We start from the raw sequence: 20,940 nt of genomic DNA on the forward strand, positions 1-20,940 counted from the left end.
TGTTGAGCACTCACTAATGTTTCAGTGAAAGACTGCGTCCGTGTCTACCTCTGTGCGCTGGAGAATAAAATGCCACCGTCACCAAGTTCTTGCAAAATAACGAGACGATGGCAAGAAACGCAGAGAGATCCTGGAATTCAAAATTATTTTTGCAGTTTGACTTCCAAGAGCAAGTCCAGCTCTAAAACCTAGCCTTCTCTGCACTGCTAGCTGTCTCAGGCACGCATCCTTAGAAGCAAAGAGAAAGCAAGGATTTGAAGGCACACGATGCCGCCCAGAGAGGCCTGAAGCACAGGACAGAGCGGAGGAAGGGGGTGGCCCGAGGGCTGGGGGCCGCAGGGGTCCAGCTTCTGCCTGAGCCCGTGACAGCTCTGCAGCCAGACGTGCACCTCACCGTTGCTACAGTCTTTTTTTTTTTTTTTTTTTTTTGGTCTTTTACCTTCTTAGGGCCGTACCCTCAGCATATGGAGGTTTCCAGGCTAGGGGTCCAATTGGAGCTACAGCTGCTGGCCAACGCCACAGCCACAGCCATGCAGGATCCGAGCCGCACCTGCGACCTATACCACAGCTCAAGGCAATGCCAGATCCTGAACCCACTGAGCGAGGCCAGGGATTGAACCGGCAACCTCATGGTTCCTAGTCGGATTTGTTTCCGCTGCGCCACAACAGGAACTCCGGTTGGTACATTCGGAGACAAGACTTATTCTCCTACGTCAGTCATTGGCTGCAAGTGACCCCAGGGTAGGAGGGGCCGGTGGTGTCACCCTCTACGAGAGATGCTTACTCTACCTGGGAGCTCTCAGCAGCCGACACGCCCAGCAGGTGGGGAGTGGGGGCAAAGCCGGCCAAGTGGATCTGCTGGGGGGGCAGCGTTGTCTGCATCAGCATTAAAACGACTTCCCCAACCCAGCAAGTGAGAGACAAGTGTTCACAGTTGCCAGTAAATAATAGCTTACATTTGCATCATGCTTACAACGTACCAGGCACTGTGCTAAGTGCTTCACGTATATTAAAATTCATTGACTTGCCACAAGCCTATGATCAGCTCTAATATCATTAGCATTAGCATTAGTATTATTAGCACCCCCATTTTGCAGAGGAGGAAACAGCCCAGAAAAGTCCCATGCCCCAAGTTCCCGGTCCTGCGAGTGGAGCCCCTTTGCCGCCAAAGCACTGTGGCTGTCTCACCGCAGGACACAGACTCCTGTCAAAGTGTCTTAGAAGATCTCAAATATCTTAGAATATCATTGTCATCCCTGTCACTAAACATGTCCCCACTCCTCAGTGGTTACTGTCTATGCAGTTCAGCCCCTAATTACACCAAGCCAACCATCCATCCTGTTTCAGAGTCGGGAAGAGACATGCACGACCCTGCATAATTCTGTCGTTATGGAGTTCCCTGGTGGAGCAGTGGGTTAAGGCTTCGGCCTTGTCACTGCTGTGGCTCAGGTCACAGCTGTGGTGCGGGTTTGATTCCTGGCCTGGGAACGTCCCCATACTGCCAGCGTGGGCAAAACAAAAAAACAAAAAACCCATGCTAATCTTTAGTATTCCAAACCCTCAAAACAGATGTTAAAACCTTTCACTGAGGGGAGTCCCCGTCATGGCTCAGTAGCTAACGAATCTGACTAGGAACTATGAGATTGCGGGTTCGATCCCTGGCCTTGCTCAGTGGGTTAAGGATCTGTCGTTGCCATGAGCTGTGGTGTAGGTCGCAGATGCAGCTCGGATCCCGCGTTGCTGTGGCTCTGGTGTAGGCCGGTGGCGACAGCTCCGATTCGACCCCTAGCCTGGGAACCTCCATATGCCGCGGGTGCGGCCCTAGAAAAGGCACAATGAGCAGGTCCATGGAAGGCTTACCCGTTTCCTGGAAGCTGAAGGCACTGCTGGGCCACCATACATTACTGTCCTGGGGGACATGAAACCCCGGACCGTTTTGGTTTGGTTTTCGTTTTAGCGGTCTGCGCACTTCAGAAGTCTGGGACTAGCTGCTTTGAACTTGGGGTCTGCCTTTCTTCCCCTCTGTGATGGTTAATTACATACATCCACTTGACGAGGCCGCAGGCTGTCCAGAGATCTGCTTAGACAGGATTTAATTTTGTTGTGTTTTCGTTTCTCTTTTTATAGCCGCACCTGTGGCCTATGGAGGTTTCCAGGCTAGGGGTCCAATCGGAGCTGCAGCCGCCGGTCTACACCACAGCTCACATCAGCCCTTAAGAATGAGGGCTGCCGGTAGTGGCTCATCGGAAACAAATCCAACTAGTAACCATGAGGTTGCAGGTTCGATCCCTGAGCTCAGGGGGTTAAGGATCCAGCGCAGCTGTGAGCCGTGGTGTAGGTCACAGATGCGGCTCGGCTCTGGCGTGGCTGTAGCTGTGGTGTAGGCCGGCAGCTACAGCTCCGATTGGACCCCTAGCCTGGGAACTTCCATGTGCCGTGGGTGCGGCCCTAAAAAACCAAAAATTAAAATTAAAAAAAAAAAAAAAAAAAGAATGAGGGCTGTCTCTGGGATCTGAGAGCCCTCAGCTGGCTGACAGCCTGAAAAGAAATGGGAATCTCAGGCCTACAACCCGAATGAGCAGGATTCTCCCCAGAGCCTCCAGAAAAGAGCCCAGCCCTGCCCACACCTCGGTTTCAACCCATAAAACCCTAGGCAGAGGACCCAATTGAGGCTACCTGGACTTCTGACCTACAGAAACTGCAAGAAAATAACTAATTATTATGTTGAGAAAAGTCTAGAAACATTCACGTAGACAGGTTAACATTTTTAAACACGGCCGGATGGTGCTTCTGGGATGAATGGACACGTGGAACTGTTGCCTCATTTGCTGGGAATTGCTTTGGGCTAAACAGCACAATAACAGACACGAAAACGAACGCGTGAACTGGACACTCCCCCAGCCGGGCCCACAGATCGGGCCACGTTTCGCTTGATGCTGTGGATGCCCCCCCACCGTGGCTGCAGAGACTGGCTCAGCGACTTGACAGAACAACCCCTCCAAACGACGGGACCGCTTCTCTGTAGTGGCACTTAGTGTAGTTCCGTAGAAGATTCCATTTGCTCCTTCCTAGCAGAATGACGTGTCTGGGAAACCCATTCCACAAGGACCAGGTCCACCTTCATTTGCTTGATTCCTTTGCCAGAAACAAAATTGGTGGCCTCACCTGTTGTTCCCCAATTGTGGGGCTGAAGATTACATGTCAGAAAAGGGTTTTCAGAGGTCCCGTCGTGGCGCAGCGGAAACGAATCCGACGAGGAACCATGAGGTTGCAGGTTCGGTCCCTGGCCTCGCTCAGGGGGTTAAGGATCTGGCGTTGCCGTGAGCTGTGGTGTGGGTCACAGACGCAGCTCGGATCCCACATGGCCGTGGCTCTGGCACAGGCCGACGGCTACAGCTCCGATTCGACCCCTAGCCTGGGAACCTCCATATGCCGCCAGTGTGGCCCTAAAAAGACAACAAACAAACAAACAAGTTTTCAAATTTTATGAAAAATGTATCAACTTTTGACCCCTTTTCTCTCCTGAGCTCTAGGCCCCTGTGCCGACCGCCTATGGACACGTCCAAGGCACTTCCCAAGGCTGCCATGCATTGTGGCACAGGTCGAGCCGTGCCCCACGCGGTCACATCTCGGCGACACCATTCACGGTGGAGACCTCATGGCAGTCTCTTGGCACTTGGCCGTCAGAGGCGGAGCTTGATCAAAACGGGCGGCTTGTGACAATTTTGGGGCAAACAGGAGTCCAGTGTTGTGAGGAAGGCTCCCTTTGTCTAAGGCACAGAAAAGCGCCCTGTGGGCCAGGAATTGAGGGGGGTCAAACGCAACGACCACCACGGACGCATCCTCTTCGCTCGTCGTCCTGCGCTCCTTATCTCGGCGCCCAGGGTCCCCCTCCGCCCAGTTATCCAAGTCGGAAACCTCAGTGCCTTCGTGCCGCATCTCTTGGCCTCTCCCTCCTCCTCTTCCTCACGCCCAGCAGCGCGTCAGTCACCAAGTCCTATCTGATTTCCGAGCCACCGCATCAGCTCCGTCTTGGAGTGTGGCAACCACTTCCTCCTTCATCTTCCCAGGGCCGCCTCTGCCCCCCCCCCCCCCGCCGCCCCCCCATCATGCAAGCCCAGTTGTGTTTCCAAAGTGTAAATGTGATCAGTTCACCCTGCGCCAAGAGCTTGCTGTGGCCCCTTGTCCTCTCTACCAGGGCGTCACCAAGTGTGGTCCTCAGACCATCTGTGTCACAACCATGTGAGCTGCTGTATAAACTGTGGCGTCTCAGCACCGCCCCTCCTCGCCAAGCCACAGGATCCTCAGGCCCTTGTTTGTTTGTTTTAAGGGTCGCACTCGAGGCACATGGAGGTTCCCAGGCTAGGAGTCGAATGGGAGCTGCAGCTTCCGGCTACAGCCCCAGCCACAGCCATGCGGGATCCGAGCCGTGTCTGCAACCTACACCGCAGCTCATGGCAACACCGGATCCTTAACCCACGGATCGAGGCCAGAGATCAAACCTGCATCCTCATGGATCCTAGTCGGGCTCTTAACCCACTGAGCCAAAGGGGAACTGACCCCCCCAAACGGGTCCCAAGTCATTTTGCTGCATGCAATTTTGAAAACAATTGCACTGCACAGCGCACTGTATCCCATTCCACAGCCACGCAGCAGGCGTTCATCGGCACGTCCTGCCTCCCTGGCAGGGACTGCACGGTGCGGCTGCACAGGCAAAGGAGGCCTTGACTTTGCTCCAGGGAGCCGCAGCCTGGGCCTGCTGGTTCAGGACTCACCCCGCCTCCCACCACCCAGGCAGACATCCGTCCTTTTAGAGTGATTCCTGGGAAGGCAGGGCGTCACAACCCAATGCGGATGGGTGGGCCCTGCCGTGGGCCTGGCGGGACAGAGGGGGCTGGGGCACGTGTGTGCTGGCAGACAGTCCTCCACGGCTGTCTCGGGTTTCTGCGTGGTCCGGGGCCTCTGAGCGAACGAATCTACCGCCAAACTAAGGGAATGGGTACAAGGAGGTGGTCCCAGATGGTAGAGCTTAGAGATGTCGCCCTTCCGCTCCCCGGGGAGCTGTGCTTGTGTCCCATAGAAGATCAGAGTTTCCCAAATGTGGGAGTCCTCAGCTATGACACTCCCCGAGGCGTGTGCCGACACCACCTTCCCCCTGTGGGTCAAAAGAGGTCGCAGGGCCAGGCCACGTTCAAGAGGAGGGGAGTGGATTCGCCTCTTTTTTTTTTTTTTTGGGTCTTTTCTAGGGCCGCACCCGCGGCATATGGAGGTTCCCAGGCTAGGGGTCGAATGGGAACTGCAGCTGCTAGCCTATACCACAGCCGCAGCAACTGGGGATCCGAGCTGCATCTGCGACCTACACCGCAGCCCACAGCAACGCGGGATCCTTAACCCACTGAGCAAGGCCAGGGATCGAACCTGCAACCTCATGGTTCCTAGTCGGATTCGTTAACCACTGCACCACAAGGGGAACTCTGGATTCTCCTCTTAATGTGGGAGTTGCAGGTCACCTTGCAAAAGGGCATGGCACCCTGTGGAGATTGGGGCTCAGGGGATAAAGCCAAGCTATGGCCCCGGCTGCTGCTTTTGCTGCTTTGTCTCTGACTGGCGACTTCACGTTGTCTGTCAGAGTGTCAGGTGCAGTGGCAGGCTAAAGTGTTAGCTCGCTCCTAAGGGGAAAATCTCAGATCCTTCACGGCTGCTGACCTCCTAGCGTGAAGCACCTGCTCACAGGAGGGTTTGGGCGTGGAGTTCCTGCTGTGCTGCGTGTGGAAGGGTGCTGAGATCGGGGGACGACGTCCCTGGGGCGGGACTTCAAGAGCTGCGTTTGGATGCTCCGTTAAGGCGTCAAAACCTAGTGGCTTAAAACAACAATTTATCAGTTCTCAAAAATCTGTCAGCCAAAGGAATACGCCTCTAGGTTCACATTGTGTTGGCTGGGCCGCTGGAATGGCCTCACTTCCTGCTGGCTGGGGAAGGTGGCGGGGGGCCTTTCCGCGTGGCTGGTGGGGCTTCCTCACAGCATGCAGCTGGGTTCCAAGAAAGACGAATCCCCGAAGCCAAGGTAGAAGTTGCAAGTCCCTTAAGGGCTGGCCCTGGAAGTTACCTAGCATCCCTTCTCGCACACTCTACTGGTCAAGAGGAGCCACACGGCCAGTCCACACACAAAGGGAGGGGACACAGAGCACACCTTTGGATGTGGGCATGGCAAGATCCTATTGCAAAAGAGCACGTGGGAGAGGGATGTCCTTTCGGCGGTCTTTGGAGGCTTAGTCTACCCCCCGGAGGGGCTATACGGTAATAGGTCTTGGGGTGCAGTGAGCCAGCAGGCATCAGAATCCCGAACCAAGTCCAAACTTCTTAGTCCAGCTCCAGGTGCTTTATGGCCTGGCCCTGCTGGCCTCTGCTCCATCTTCTCACTAATCTTGAGTTGCAACACTCAATTTCTTGGGGTTCCCTCGCACATAACAAGCCGTGTAACTGACGCCGCAGATTTGTCCAAAACGGTTCCTTCTGCCCAGAACAACGTGGCTTCCTCACCCGATCCAAGCCTTACTCTCCCTTTAGGATTCAACGTTGTGTCACCATTTCTAGGACGTCTTCCTAACCCCCTCTTCTCCCACAGCTTGGGGCTGGGCGTTCCCAGGGCCCTGAGCCCCCGCGGTGTCATTGTTAATCTGTCTCCTTGCCTCGATGGTGAACCTCTTCGGTGGGCACGCGTCAGAGTCTGTCTCTGTTCCGTTAGCCCAAAGTTTGCTGAGGGAATCGCAAGTCTAATAGTGTCACAGTGAATTCCTCTTTGGCCTAAATCCTCCTTGAAGAGAATGGGACTTAAAATATGCTGACAATGCCAGCATTTTCTTTCTGGCAAAGCTCAGGGCACTTAGGATGCCCACGGCTCCTTCTAACAACGTGCTGGACCAAAAGTGGGTGTCTCCGCACAGACCGCCTCAATGAAATACCACAGACCGGCGGGCTTAAACAACAGACTTTTATTTTCTCCCAGTTCTGGAGGCTGGCAAGTCCAAGAGCAAGGTGCTGGCAGGGTTCGGTGCTGTGAGAGCCCTCCTCCTGGCTTGCAGACAGCTGCCTTCTCGCCGCATCCTCACATGGCCTTTCCTTACAAGGGCACGAAGCCCATCATTTCGGGGTCCTAGCCTTATGAGCTAATCACCCCCCAAAGGAGTCACGTCCAAATACCTCTCAATGTCAGTTCGAAGGTTAGGGCTTCAACATCTAAAGCTTGAGGAGGTGGGGCAGAGACACAAACATTTTACAGCAGTGAGTTACACGTTCAACTTCATAAGTTTTGGAAAACCAGAAGCCTGCAAGACGTGGGACTCCAGTGCGTCTGGGGCTCTTCCCCTCCTTCCTTCCTTCCGTCCTTCCTTCCAGCTCTCCTCACCCTGTCACCCTTGCATCCCAGGCTCTCCCCCTCCCCGGCGTTATGATGGCCGCTGGGGCTTCAGGCATCAAGTCCTCACAGTCCAGGTGGAAGTTAGGAAGCCGGGAGGGTACGATGGCTTTGGGATGAGAACTAGTAACTCCTTGTCTACAGATCTGCCTTTTATCAGAAAGCGAACTATTCCCTTTATATTTCACTGGCCAGACTCGGGTTAAAGGTCGGCTGTCCATACCCAGGGCAACCACAGGCGAAGGGGCTTAGTCGCCACTCCCATCCACGTCCCCAACTAAATCAGGGGTGAGTTGAGAGTGCCTGAGCGGTTGCATAGGCAAACCCCAACAAAGTGAGCAGGGAAAGAAATATGATCCCGGAACCAAGGGGCCTAAATGCCTTTGTCGTCAGATATTGCCTTGCTTTTCACAGTGGTGACCCAGCCCACGGAAATTAAATGTTATTCTTAATATGAACCAAGGGCGGAAGTCCGAGGGCGGCATCAGAAGCCTTGGTTGCCCTAAAGACCGCAGGGAGGTGGGTTCGTGGGAGCGTGGGGAGTAGAATGGAGTGGGAGGGATTGCTGAACCGTAAGGGATTGCTCTGGGTGGGAGATGTTACGATCAGGGACGCCCAGGGGGGCTGGGCTTCTCGCACCCCACACCTTTTCTGGGAAGAACGGACAACTGAGGGAAAACTAGTCATTTTCAATCTTTGCATTTCCCTAAACTTTTTTCTTTTTTTTAAACCCTGCATCTCTATAGACAATCTGGTAGCTTCCTGAGCAAAGCACGTTCTGCATATTCCGTTTGTCGATTTCGACCCCTTTGTCGACCCCAAGTGGCTGGGAACCTGCCGCACATCCCCCGCCCGCGGGCCTTTGCCCAGGTGGGGCTCGGGCGGGGCGGGGCGGGGCGGGGTGGGAGGGGGGACCCGGCTCCGCGCCGCGCGCCGCCCCCCCCGCCCCCCGCCCCCCGCGCGCGCGGCCTTGTGGGTAACGCGGGGCCGCCAGGTGACAGCTAATGGCGGCGGCTGCCTGAGCCGGGCGAGCGGCAGATCGCGGCCGCGGGAGGCGCGCGGCGGGACCTTCCGGGGCGCCGCTCCCCTCCCGACTGCGGCTTCCCGGCGGCGGCGGCGGCGGCGGCGGCGGCGGCGCCGGGCGGGGCGCGCCATGGACAGGCCGGCGGCGGCAGCGGCAGCGGCGGCGGCGGCAGCGGCGGTGGGCGGCGAGGGCGGCGGGGGCATGGGCCCGGGGCCGGCGGGCGGCAGGAGGCCCCCTCGGGTCGCGGGGGGCCCCGCCGCCGGCTCCCGGCAGCCCAGCGTGGAGACCCTGGACAGGTAAGCAGGGCCCCGGCCGCCCCGGCTTCCCGCGCCCCGACTCCCTAGGGCCCCGCGCGAGGCCCGGCCGCCCCCTCCCCGCGCGCCAGGCCGAGGCCGAGCGGGGGCGTCCCCCTGCCGCGTCCCCTCCAGTCCCTCCCGAGCCCCGCGAACCCCCGCCCGGTGCCCGGGCCCCGCATCTGGCTCCCTTCCGCGTCGCGCCGGGCACCCCGAGGGGCTTCGCAGCTGTCAAACGGTGCCCCGCGCCCCCTCCTACTGCCCCTTGGAGCCTCCTCGGCGGCCTCCGGCCCGGCCCCGAATCGTTTGGGAGGACGTCTCACCCCGGCTCCCCGCTTTGGCGTGTGCCCTGGCCTGTGTGGTCTGGAGATGCAAACCCCTCCGCTGCTTGGGGTCCCCACTGTGGGCGTGGGGAGGGGGCGCTGGGGGGGGGGCGGAACCCCGCGGGTGCCGGAGCTGGTGCAGGTGGAGGCCAAGGTACCCTCCTTTGAAAAGCTGTGATGGAAAAGTTTGAGACCGCTGCGATGCGAGAACACACCGCGCTTTACTTTCAGTTCCTCACACTTTGAAGGAACTGGTTCGTTGTTTTCACGAACACGTAAGCCCGGAGGACTGAGAACTGAGATCCAGCAGTTCGAAGCGTAAAGGGACCATATCCGACTGGGAAGGCCCCCCTGCCGCTGGGAGAACGAGGGATGGGTGATCCCACAGCCTAGACTATGCAGCTTTCCCACACCTTGGCCGTTTCGCTGACGCTAGAGTGGAATTAGGCAAGGGACACTGTTGTGACAGCCTCGGGTCAGTTCGAGGTGTTGATTCCTGCTTGCCTTAGTCATACCAATGGGGTGAACTTTCGGGAGTTTCCAGAGGCACAGGAGCAACAAGAAACACTCCCTTTGTTTCGACCTTTGTGTGATTCCAGTGTATTTGAATAAGGTACCTACCCAAGTGGTCAGCTTCGCTGAAAACCAGTCCCAGCTAAGACAGCACATGGAATGGCCAGGATTTCACTCGGATGAAAGTGATACCGGGCGATGTATGGGGGCTTGGGGACTCGCAGGCTTTTGCTCTCTGGCTTAGCATCTAGCGGAGCAATGGGAACCAAATGTGGTCGGAGCCAGGGTGGAGGTTTGCTCTGGATGCGGTTGCGTGGGAATCACCTGAGACGCTTTTGAAGAACTCCGGGTGGCCAGAGCCCGCTCCTGGGGCTTCTGCTTCAGGAGGCTGGGGTGAGGGCCAGGAGTTAGACGTTTTCAGAAAGGCCCCCCAGCCTCCGCTGGGATCCACTGCACTGTGGTACCTACATGGAGGTGGCGTACTTGCTTTATTTTGTGGACGTGGGGGGGTTTGGGGGGCAGGGGATATTTTTTGGCCCCTGGAGGCAGGGGCTAGATCCCGAAGGGGCCTGTGTGCCTGCCAAGGATTTGTGTCTTTGTCTCCTGGGCCCATACTTCTCGCAAGGCTCTTTATAACCAGCCTAAATGTAAGCTGCCCCCTCTGGGGTGGAGCCTGAAATTCCGCACTTTTGACAACCACCTTAGCTCCAAGGGTGGGCCATGTAGTCTCCTCGGCCCAGGATGGTCCTGGTTTACTGGTTGGGCCAGCGTAATATCAATAGCGTCCTTCTGCCACTCACAATAGTGTCTTGGTTTGGACGAGAAATTATACATATGGTTGCCCTGGCTGTGGGGGCCACCAGAGGCTTTGCAGCGGGTGAGCTACAGGATAGGGTGGGCGCTGGAGGACGATTCCACGCAGTAGTGTTGCTTAGGGCCTGAAGGTGGGGCGGTCTCATTGAATTAGGTTAAGAAAGTTCTACAAATGCTCATCTCTCAGTCATTTATTCTGCTCTCTGTCAGGCACTGTGTTGGGCCTGAGGATACAGCAGGGAACATGCACGCCCGGATCCCTGCCCTCGTGGAGCAGCTGTTTAGTGGGAGAGAGACAAAAAAAAACCCCGAGTCAGATGAGTTCCGTGTGAGATGGTGATGGGTGCCAGGGGAGAGAGGCAGCCGGGAGGGGATGGGAGCGCTGGGTGCGCACCCTGGCGGGTGCTGGGCATTCTGTGCAGGGTGGTCGGGCGAAGCCTCGCTGAGGCTGTGGCGTTGCAGTGAAGAGGTGGGGGCTCAAGTCTGCGCATACGCCAGGCAGAGGCCGTGCGCTCTGGGCTGGGGGTGGGAGCCGAGTGGTCCAGGATCTGCCAGGAGACCACGGGCACCGGCTGGCGAGAGAACAGTAGGGGACAAGGTCAGAGAGGTCGCAGGGGCAGCCGTGGGGGCGTGGAGCCGGGGAGGGACAGTCTGCTGTAGGTTCCGGTCAGCTCTCCATGGCTGCTGTGGGGGCGACAGACCCGCAGGGCCAGGAGTGGAAGCAGACTGTTTGGCAGCTCGGAGGCTTCTGCGCTCCTCAGAGCCAGAGGGGATGGAGGCTTAGACCCGAGCCGTGGGCAGAGTCGAGCTGTGATTGGGAGAGCCTGCAGGGCAGAGCCAGTAGGGTTCGCCGAAGGCTGCTGGTTGGGGAGAAGAGAAGAATCAGGGACGAGCCCGGTGTTTCTGGCCTGCGGACGGCGACGTGGCAGAGATGGAGAAGCCCCCCAACTGGAGCAGGGTTAGGGCGGTAGGAGGCTCTCAGCCTGGACGTGTCAGTCAGTTGGATGTCCCAGAGCCGACGTCAAAGCGGCGGTTGGTCGGAGTGGTGTCCGGGCTGGGGACTGGACTTGGGAGGCCTGGGCGCAGAGCTGGGGTTTGAGTTCCCGAGGCAGGAGAACACACCGATGCCGATGCCGGGCGTGGGCTGGGCACGGGCAGGGGGTGTTCTCAGATACTTAGCACAGCAGAGCGAGGAGACTTGGCGAGCATTCAGACGTGAGAGCCAAGCAGGCGTGGCCTCCAGGGTCAGCCCAGGCTTTGGGGACTGGGGTGCCCGGGCAAGGCTGGGCTTTTCCCTGACTTGGGGAACATGGGGTGTGCGTGGAGGAGCAGGTTGCAGGCAGGGCGGCTGACGCTGGTTTGGACAGGTGGAGCTGGCAGGGTCTCAGGGACCAGCTAGGGGAGGTGTCTTTGTGGGGTCAGGAGAGTCCAGGCTGGAGAATAAAGCTGGGAGCCCCCAGCCTCAAGTGGTTGTTGGCGGCAGGCGCGTGGAGGGAGGCGGCCCGGACTAGGGAGAGGGAGGATGGGAAACGCGCCCAGCCCTGGTTCACCATCTTTCAAGAGCGGCCCTGAGAGAAGAAGCTGGCTCCATGGGACGTAGCTCACCCGTGCCCCGGACTGTGGGCCCTCCCACCTCTTCTGAATAGTGTACTTCTCTTAATGCTGTCAGGGCTGCGGGCCCGCGAGAGGATGTGGCTTGCTCAAGGTCACGGAGCTAGCTGGTGACAGAAACAGGACCCGGATCCAGGCCTTCTGTCTACCAGCCCACCACACCACACTGTTTATAGCTCTGTTGGCCGGGATGCTTCTGGTTGCAGGTACCGAAACCACACCACCATTCTAGCTCAAGTCAGAAAGGAAGTGTCTGGGCTCCCATCTCTGCTGCAGATGAGGCAGGATGGCCGCGGGTGCATTTATAGCCAGCGTTGCACACAGCGCTCGCTGTTGGCCCCCCCCCCCCCGTCGCTGCTCTTTTCGTGTCTTACTCTTCATTTGGGGGGGGGGAGTGGCCCGGCCGGGGGTGGGGGGCAGGGGGCAGGAGGAGCCCCGGTCAGCCCCCCTTCTCTGGCACAGAATCCCTCGCAGTGGGGAGGAGCAGCCCCCGCCAGTAGAGAGAAGTGTCCTTGTCCGAGGAAGCGGGAGGTGCTGTGCAGATGGTAACAGCATGTCCCCGGAACAGGGGACAGGCGGGTTCCTACTGTCGGATTTGCCATCAGGGTAGGTGCTGGCAGAGAAAAAGGCAATGTGGCCAGAAAAGTGTGAAATAACCAGGCGATAAAGTTGACTCGGCCTTCGAAAGGGAACTAATACCCCTCCTTCTTCCTCTGAGTTACCAGTTGTGGTGAATGGGTTCTTGGCACGTGATAGGAACGTCTGCCCAGTCGGTGAATGCCTTCGCTTAATTCTCCGGCCTCGGCCTCGCAGATGGAGGGCTGTCAGAGAGGTGATTTTACCTACTGCTGAGGGATTCCAGGTTTTTCTCTCCTCCCGATACGCAAGAGTGGGGATTTAATTAATGCTGAGATTTTCCAAGGTCTGGAACACTGTTTACAGTAAAAGCTGCCTGCAGGGTACACTTTCAGGAGTGTCTTCTGCCCGTTTACTTATTTCTTCAGTGCTTGGATGGGTTGAGAGAGGAGCCTGGCCCCTGGGGAAGTTTTTTTTTTTTTTTTTTGTCTTTTTGCTATTTCTTTGGGCCGCTTCTGCGGCATATGGAGGTTCCCAGGCTAGGGGTCGAATCGGACCTGTAGCCACCGGCCTACGCCAGAGCCACAGCAACGCGGGATCCGAGCCGCGTCTGTGACCTACACCACAGCTCACGGCAACGCCGGATCGTTAACCCACTGAGCAAGGGCAGGGACCGAACCCGCAACCTCATGGCTCCTAGTCGGATTCGTTAACCACTGCGCCACGACGGGAACTCCTTTTTTTTTGGGGGGGGGGCAGTTTTTAATTCCCTCACTGCCTGGTTTGCTTACATGGTCCTTTGAGTCAGGTGAGCGCAGCCCTACCTCTTGCCAGCCCTGTGCCCTTGGTCAAATACTAGAGCCGTAGTTTTCTCATCTGTACGGTGGGTCCCCTCGAGGCTGGGTAGGGCCATGTATAGAGATGCCTTGGTCGCTGCAGAGCAGCGCGTAAGTGGAAGATGCCGCTTGCTCTGCTTTGCTGTGTTCTCACGTGAGGCGGTGGCTGGTGTCTGTGGCGCTGGGCTCTGCTTTGCCCTCTGACTCGGCGGGTTGGTCACTTTTGGTGGTACCATATCCTGGAAGGAGCTGGAGGCAGGCCCGCCCCTTTCTGACGGGCCATGTCACCTCCGTACCTCGCTCTGCTCATCTCAGAATCCTGTTGGCTGGTCCCTGTTCTGCCTTCTCATCACACTGTGGTCGGCAGGCTCTGATGTGATGATGGACCCGAAGGGCCTTTTGTAAGTTTTCTTTTTTTTTTTTAGGTGTATTTTTTTTTAATCGTTGTACAGTGATCATCACAACCCAATTTTATAGCATATAGGTGTATTTTATTTTATTTTGTTTTATTTTATTTTTTGTCTTTTGTCTTTTTAGGGCCGCACCCATAGCATATGGAGGTTCCCAGGCTAGGGGTCAAATCGGAGCTGTAGCTACTGGCCTATGTCACAGCTACAGCAACGCCAGATCTGAGCCACGTCTGAGGCGTATACCACACACAGCTCATGGCAACGCCAGATCCTTAACCCACTGAGCGAGGCCAGGGATCGATCCCGAAACCTCATGGTTTCTTGTCGGATTTGTTTCCGCTGCGCCACAATGGGAACTCCTTTGTAAGTTTTCAAAGCGCTTACAGATAGACGGACAAGGTGCTAGTATTTTGCTACACTTGAGATGTAACTTTACCCGTCTGTTCTTTTTAAAATCACGCAGTTGGCTTTGCTCCATTAAGAGTCACTTGAAATTACATTATTTTCTAGATTTGAAACTACCAACATGAAATTGATTGCGTTTTTAAAAAGCGTATGCTGTAAGATAAATATTTCACTTCAGAATTAATTTTCCATTTCCATTACATTAAGAATATTCACGGTATATAATGGTAAGTGCCTAATAGTTTATTAAATGATTGAAAAATCACATGTTTAATTATCTAAGGCCTGGAATCATAACCTTAAAATAAATTGGTTGATTCATTGAAATCACCCTGGAACCTGATCTTACTTCCTAGCTGTCAGTTGGTATGTCAGTTCTTCTGCTAAATGTAAAGGTAACCAAATGGCCTAAAGTTCATTTTCTAAGAAAGAAGAACCGCGCGTAGATCCCCAGTCAGCGCTCCCTCTTTTTCAATGAGAGCCTATGTCTGCAAATATTTTAATCACACTATTTCTTTTAGTCCTACAGGATCACATGTTGAATGGTGTAAACAGCTTATAGCTGCTACAATTTCTAGTCAGATTTCAGGTTCAGTGACATCAGAAAATGTATCCAGAGATTACAAGGTAAGCAGCATTGAGTCCTTATTTCATTTCCAGTGTATTAAGTAGCCCAGAAGCTTTGCAATTTTAATTTGCATGAGACTTTGGCCCTTTGATGCTCAATGCCATTTACTTGGGAACAAGGCTGAAAGTTTGTTGTTGGATCTGAACTTTAGAAGAGAAATGCTGCTGGGATCTGGTATATGTGATCACAGGTTTATAATTGAGAGGAAAAGCTGACTTTATGATCATTCTCTGAAAAATCCAATTCCGTTTCATTATTTCATTATGTATTTTATTAAATATTATATTTTTAGGTTTTATCATAATAAATGCCTATATTTTTTGTTAGTATTCTGAATTTCAGAAAACATATTTAGTATTTCCCTAACTTCACAATTTGTTTCTGTGTTTATTTACTACTAGTGGGTTTTTAGCATTAACAAGTGATACTAGAATGCAAAAAACTTGCAAAATCTCAAGAGTGTTGTATGGGCAGGCTCCTTTTTTGGGGGGGCACACGCGCAGCATATAGAGGTTCTCAGGATAGGGTCGAATTGGAGCTACAGCTGCTGGCCTACACCACAACCACAGCAACTTGGGATCCGAGCTGCATCTGCGACCTACATCACAGCTCATGGCGACGCCGGATCCCCAACCCACTGAGCGAGGCCAGGGATCAAACCTGCATCCTCATGGATACTACCCAGATTTGTTTCCACTGCACCACAACGGGAACTCCAGGCAGCCTCATTTTAAAAATCCTTATTGATTTGAGAAATCTCTTCTTGTTTATTTTAAAATTTTTTTTTGGTCTTTTCCAGGGCCGCACCCATGGCATATGGAGGTTCCCAGGCTAGGGGTCGAATCGGAGCTGTTGCTGCTGGCCTGCGCCAGAGCCATAGCAACGCCAGATCCAGATCCGAGCCGCGTCTGTGACCTACACCACAGCTCATGGCAACGCCGGATCCTTAACCCACTGAGGGAGGCCAGGGATCGAACCTGCAACCTCATGGCTCCTAGTCGGATTCGTTAACCACTGAGCCATGACGGGAACTCTTCTTCTTGCTTATTTTAAAAGTTGGATTCCCTGCTTATTCTAAAGTTAAGAGTGATAAGCTCCTTGTCAACAGAGACTGGGGCTCTTTTTTTCACCTCTGCTCCTCCAGCAGGGTCCTGGAACATAACAGGTGCTCAGTATATTCTTGTTGGATCAGTTAACAAAGAAAGTGCTTGCGTGCTCCATCTTTGTTAAGGCTACAGACTAACTTTGTTTTAATATCCAGAAACTATTAACAGGTACCGTAAAAGATACCATGTTTACATTTCAGTAGTAGAGTTTGCTTGAATTGAGTTTTCAGTTTATTATAGTCATTTTTGCCTGCTAGTAAGAGAGGATTGATTGTCCCAAGTATGTGCAAATTTCATATCCTGTGCTACCCTAGGTCACTGGCTCTCAAAATCATGGTCCTCGCCAGGCCTCACATGTTACAAAGAGTTCAAGAGCTACAGTAACGATCCTAAGCCGTTCTTAATAGCTGTCTTCTTCCAGGGCTTTAGCCCCCGTTCCTCCTTAGCTGGTAAGGTAACAGGTGCCGAACCTGAGTCCAGAGGCTGTGTAATTGAGGCTTGGTTCTGGAGCTGCACTTGCTTCATCTAAGCCTCTGGATGCTGTGGATAACGCCTGCCAAAGGAGAGCATGGCTGCAGATTCGGAGAAATCGGATAACATGCCCCGCCTGAAGAGCGACAGTATAGTCCTTACCGGGTTGCCCTGCTGCCTGGTTTTCATGTTTGTCCGCATGGGAGCAGCGGAGGCTCCCGTTCCACATCCCCCGCCCCTCCTCCGGCTGGCAGACATGCAGCTTCCCGGTGGCAGAAGTGTTTGCTGCATCACCTATGCCTGAGTAGCTGGTCACTGAGCAGTTGCTGACCCGACTGGTCCCAGCTGCCCTCTTGCCCCCACCTTAGCTGAGAAACTGCCCCACTAGCAGAGAGGCGCAAAGACCTGTATTAGCAGAGACTGGCTCTCAGACCTTGGATTGATTTTCTTTGTGGACAATTGTGAGTTAACCGTAATGTTTTCATTGTGGTTGAGCAGTTGTTAGTGCTTTGTGGATTCCGTAAAAGGATGGTGACTGTTTGCATAGCTGTTGAACCTCTACATGAATAGATCAGATGGAATCCATACTTTAATATGAAGCAACTAAGGGTTTTTTGAAAATTTTTAGTCTATTTACAAATTTTGTGTAGCAGAATTAGCTCATGTTGGAATGGTTTAACAGATGGTATTCAGAAAAAAATAAGACTTTTCCATATTTTGTAAATTGAATTTTAAGTACCTGCATCAGATCATAGCTGGAGCTTTAGATGAATTATTTTAAAAGAGCACGTTTTCTCATTGTCTTTGTTAGGTTTGCCCTGTAGCCAGGTCTGCAACGTTGGTGTTAAATTTATAATTCAGGACTTACATTTTCTTCAAGGAGAGCGTTTTTCTTAAATAATAAAAGCATAAAATGTTTCCAAACCACAGATAATTTTGCATGCTACTTACAAGATAGTGCTTAAAAAAGCAAGGTAACTAACGGGGCCTTTGGGACACCTCGAGCATGGGAGCCATTGCCTGGGGTGGGCCCTGAAGGTCCAGATACAACGCCTTCAGTACTTAATTTATAGTCATCAGTCGATACTATTTGAAGTTATATATTGTGCAAATATGTTATTTGAAATACACCCTCGATGTGCGGGTTAACTTATTGGAGGTTAAACTCAAAGTCAGTGATTAAATGGGAACCGATGCTTACGTGGCCCGGAGCCCTTGCATGCTGACTTGAAGTGCTGATTGTGCTCTGAGCTGGAGGCTGCTGAGAGTGGTTCTCCCTCTTCATCCTCATCCACCCTGCAGCATGTACAGGGCTCTATGGTTTTGCAGGGCTTTTTTGACATATCCTTTGTTTAATTCTTTAAACAACCCAGTGAGATAGCTTTCATCGTGATCATTGTTTCCCAGATGAGGAAAGGCAGGCTCCGAGAGGTTAAGCCAGTTGCTTAGTATTATGCAGTTAGACTTGGGGTTTGAACCCAAGTCCTCCTGTTAAAAAGCTAGAGCAATTTTAAAAATTTTGTCCCACCTTCCTGTTCACTGTTTTTCAAAATGTGGCCCTTGGGTGTTCTGGCACCTGCACTCCCTGGGGCGCCGGCAGAAATGCAGCTTCCATGGTCCCCCTCCTGCCACGTGAGTCAGAATCTCTGAGGGCGGCGCAGACCGAGTCTCGTGTATGTCCTGTGCACAGCAGAGTATGGCAAGATAGGCTTCCCTAGGTGAGTGTCTATTGAGATTGGTGATGAGCCCATACATTGCAGGTACATTCCCTCAAATCCCAGTAATTAGCAACTCGTGTGAGAGTTTAGGGAACAGTTGTTTTACTCTGTCCTCGTATCACAAATTGACAGTCAGCTGAGGCTCAGATCACCCAAGGCATGGTAAGAACGTCACTGGTATCACAGGAGATGAGCTTCGATGGCTTGTGTGTCCATGGACATCCTTCAACAGTTGTGTAATGACTTTCATGTAGATTCGAAAAACGGGCACATCCAAGTTGTAACTTAATGGATATTACTGCTTAAAGCCAGGCAAAAATGAAAAAGCGGATTTAAAGTCAATATAAAGTTGAATACAAATATTAGTACAGGCGATATGCAGATATAGCAAACCTGACTTGTATAGGTCGTATACGAAGTTTGGAAAACATTTGTTCTAAGTGGAAGAGAAGGTAGCTATTTTTTTGTGTGTGCGAGCTTTTTAGGGCTGCACCTGCAGCATATGGAGGTTCCCAGGCTAGGGGTCGAATCGGAGCTGTAGCTGCCGGCCTACACCACAGCCACAGCAACGCAGGATCTGAGCTGTGTCTGCGACGTTCATGGCAACACCGGATCCTTAACCCACTGAGTGAGGCCAGGGATCGAACCCACAACCTCATGGTTCCTAGTCGGATTCGTTTCCGCTGTGCCACGATGGGAACTCTGAGAGAAGGTAGCTATTATGTGAACTATGGATTAAATTAATAAATAAATGTAGGCCTTAATACCAAGTATCCTGAAGATTTCCCTGATAATTAAGACTACTGGAAGAAATGTAATAAAATGATTTGTTTGCCCACCTCCCTACTGCTAACTCAGTTGCTTCTGTTTTTACGGGGGTGTAAAGCTCTCTCTCCTGAGTTTGCCCGAAAATTTAAAAATAAGACATGAATGTAATGTTCCAAAGATTAGATGAAAAAGCGTGTAGTTACAAGTTGTAATGAAACATTTCTAGGAACCATTAGTAGAAATGACACAGTTGATCGGTTTCCATTGTTTGCAAAGTGGAACTGGGCCGAGAAAGCGGGACGTGGCGGAGCAGTGCAGCTGGTGCCGGTGGGCTTTGTGACCTTGTATAACCTCTGCGTGTCAGCTTCCTTTTGCCTGAGGATGAGAGAGTTTGGATTAGATTTGAGGTCTCTAAAATTCCTTTCTTTTTAGAACATTCTTTGATTCTGTTTTGTCCAAAGGGATTTGATGCTGGCCAACCCCCGGGAAATTGGGACACTGCAGTTTTAGTGTGATGTTCTCCTTCCTCTGGCTCTGTCAGCATCATCACTGCCCCTCTGAGGCTCTCCTCCTGTTCCTCCTACCGTCGTCCCTGCATGTGGAGTAGCTAGATCTCCTTCCAGCATTCTGAAGTACAAGGAGAAAATGAAGAGGCTCCTGTACTAAATTGAATTGTGTAGAGCTCAGTAAAGTGATTCAATTCATTGATAAAAGCCGGATATTTACTTGACTTAGAATCATCTTATGCGGTTTATCAGAAAGATCATAAAATTTGGAGTTGGGGCACTTGGCCCTGTGATTGACTCGCTGCTCAACAAGTTACTTTACCTTGCTGAGCCTCGGCGTTCCCGCGTGTGTAATGGATGTCACAGCAGAGGTTTAGTGTATTAAAAAGGGCAGCGTATGTGTGGGACGCGTACGGCGCTCATTTGCTGTACACTATGACTCTATGCGCATGTATGTAATATGTCAAAATGAATACAAGAGCAGTATATTTTAATTGCTTTAACGCCAGCCCACGTCCATAAATGTGCCGTGAGCTCCTAGTGTGTGCCCGGGCCGGGCTGGGCCGCATGGAATATTTATGGACTGTGTGTGCTGAGCACTGACAGAGACAAGGAAACGAGGTGTGGGGGGACGAGCCAGGCGGGCAGAGCAGGGCCTTCTGGGCATGTTCAGCCTACTCAGAAGGGGAACAGGTCTAGGCGGGGCCATATGGAGGGAGATTAAAAGCGGTCAACTTGGGTTTGAATCCCCACCCTCCTAGAATACTCGTGACACCAGGTGTGTGGGGTTTTTTCCCCCACACTGTCCAATTCTCTAACACCAGCTGAGTGTTCTACAAATCAATCCGATTCTGAGACTAACCGGAGTTAGCACAGAGCCCCCAGGTTAAGGTCTTAGTACCGTAGGACTTCTCGCTTCAGATGCCACTTGCAAGTAGTGGGTCCCAAGGCTACAGACTCGGGGTTCCTCCGACTCTGTCTTTAAGCTGGATCATTTGCTAGAACAACTGATAAAACCCTAGTAAACAGGTTTACTGGGCCATTATAGAATAAAGGACATAAAAAAGAATAAAGATGAACAGCCTGATGAGGAGACACATAGTCCCCTCTGGGAGGGTCCCGAGATGAGGAGCTTCTGTCTCCATGGAGTTCGGTGGCACCACCCTCCCAGCATTCGGATGCCTTCAGCCCAGAAGCTCACCGCACCCTATGGTGTAGGGCTTTTTATGGAGGCCATTAAATAGGCATAATCAATTATCAACTCATTTTGCAGCCCCTCTCCCCTCTCCAGAGGATGGGGAGTGGAGCTGGAAGTTGCTGGCTTTGCATCATGGTTTGGTTGTTCCTGTAACCAGCCTCCATCCAGGAGCCCACCAAGAGTCACTTCTTTAGAAGAGAAGACACACCTATCACTCAGGAAATTTCAACGGTTTTAGGAGCCCTGCATCGGAAAAACAGGGTCAAAGACCAAATAAACTTTTAGGCAGTCTTCTTGCGTTGTTAAAGAGATTTATTCAGGTTTTTG

At 53.0% G+C, this 20,940-nt stretch overlaps 1 protein-coding gene across 5 annotated transcripts in view; it reads left to right on the plus strand.

The window, feature by feature from the left end:
• The first annotated feature begins 8,567 nt into the window (after positions 1-8,567).
• The window catches only part of MTMR1 (myotubularin related protein 1), a 61,243-nt gene continuing 48,870 nt past the window's right edge, over positions 8,568-20,940 (plus strand). For 3 of the 5 annotated variants that reach the window (XM_047765786.1, XM_047765782.1, XM_047765787.1), the window contains exons 1-2: positions 8,568-8,734; positions 14,740-14,845. In XM_047765786.1, coding sequence (XP_047621742.1) covers positions 8,568-8,734; positions 14,740-14,845 — 273 coding nt within the window. Of the gene's footprint in view, positions 8,735-13,312; positions 13,805-14,739; positions 14,846-20,940 lie in introns of those variants that run through there. The other 2 variants (XM_047765784.1, XM_047765788.1) reach the window with 2 other exon arrangements.

The sequence above is a fragment of the Phacochoerus africanus genome, chromosome X (assembly GCF_016906955.1).
Source record: "Phacochoerus africanus isolate WHEZ1 chromosome X, ROS_Pafr_v1, whole genome shotgun sequence".
Classification (NCBI taxonomy): Eukaryota; Metazoa; Chordata; class Mammalia; order Artiodactyla; family Suidae; genus Phacochoerus; species Phacochoerus africanus.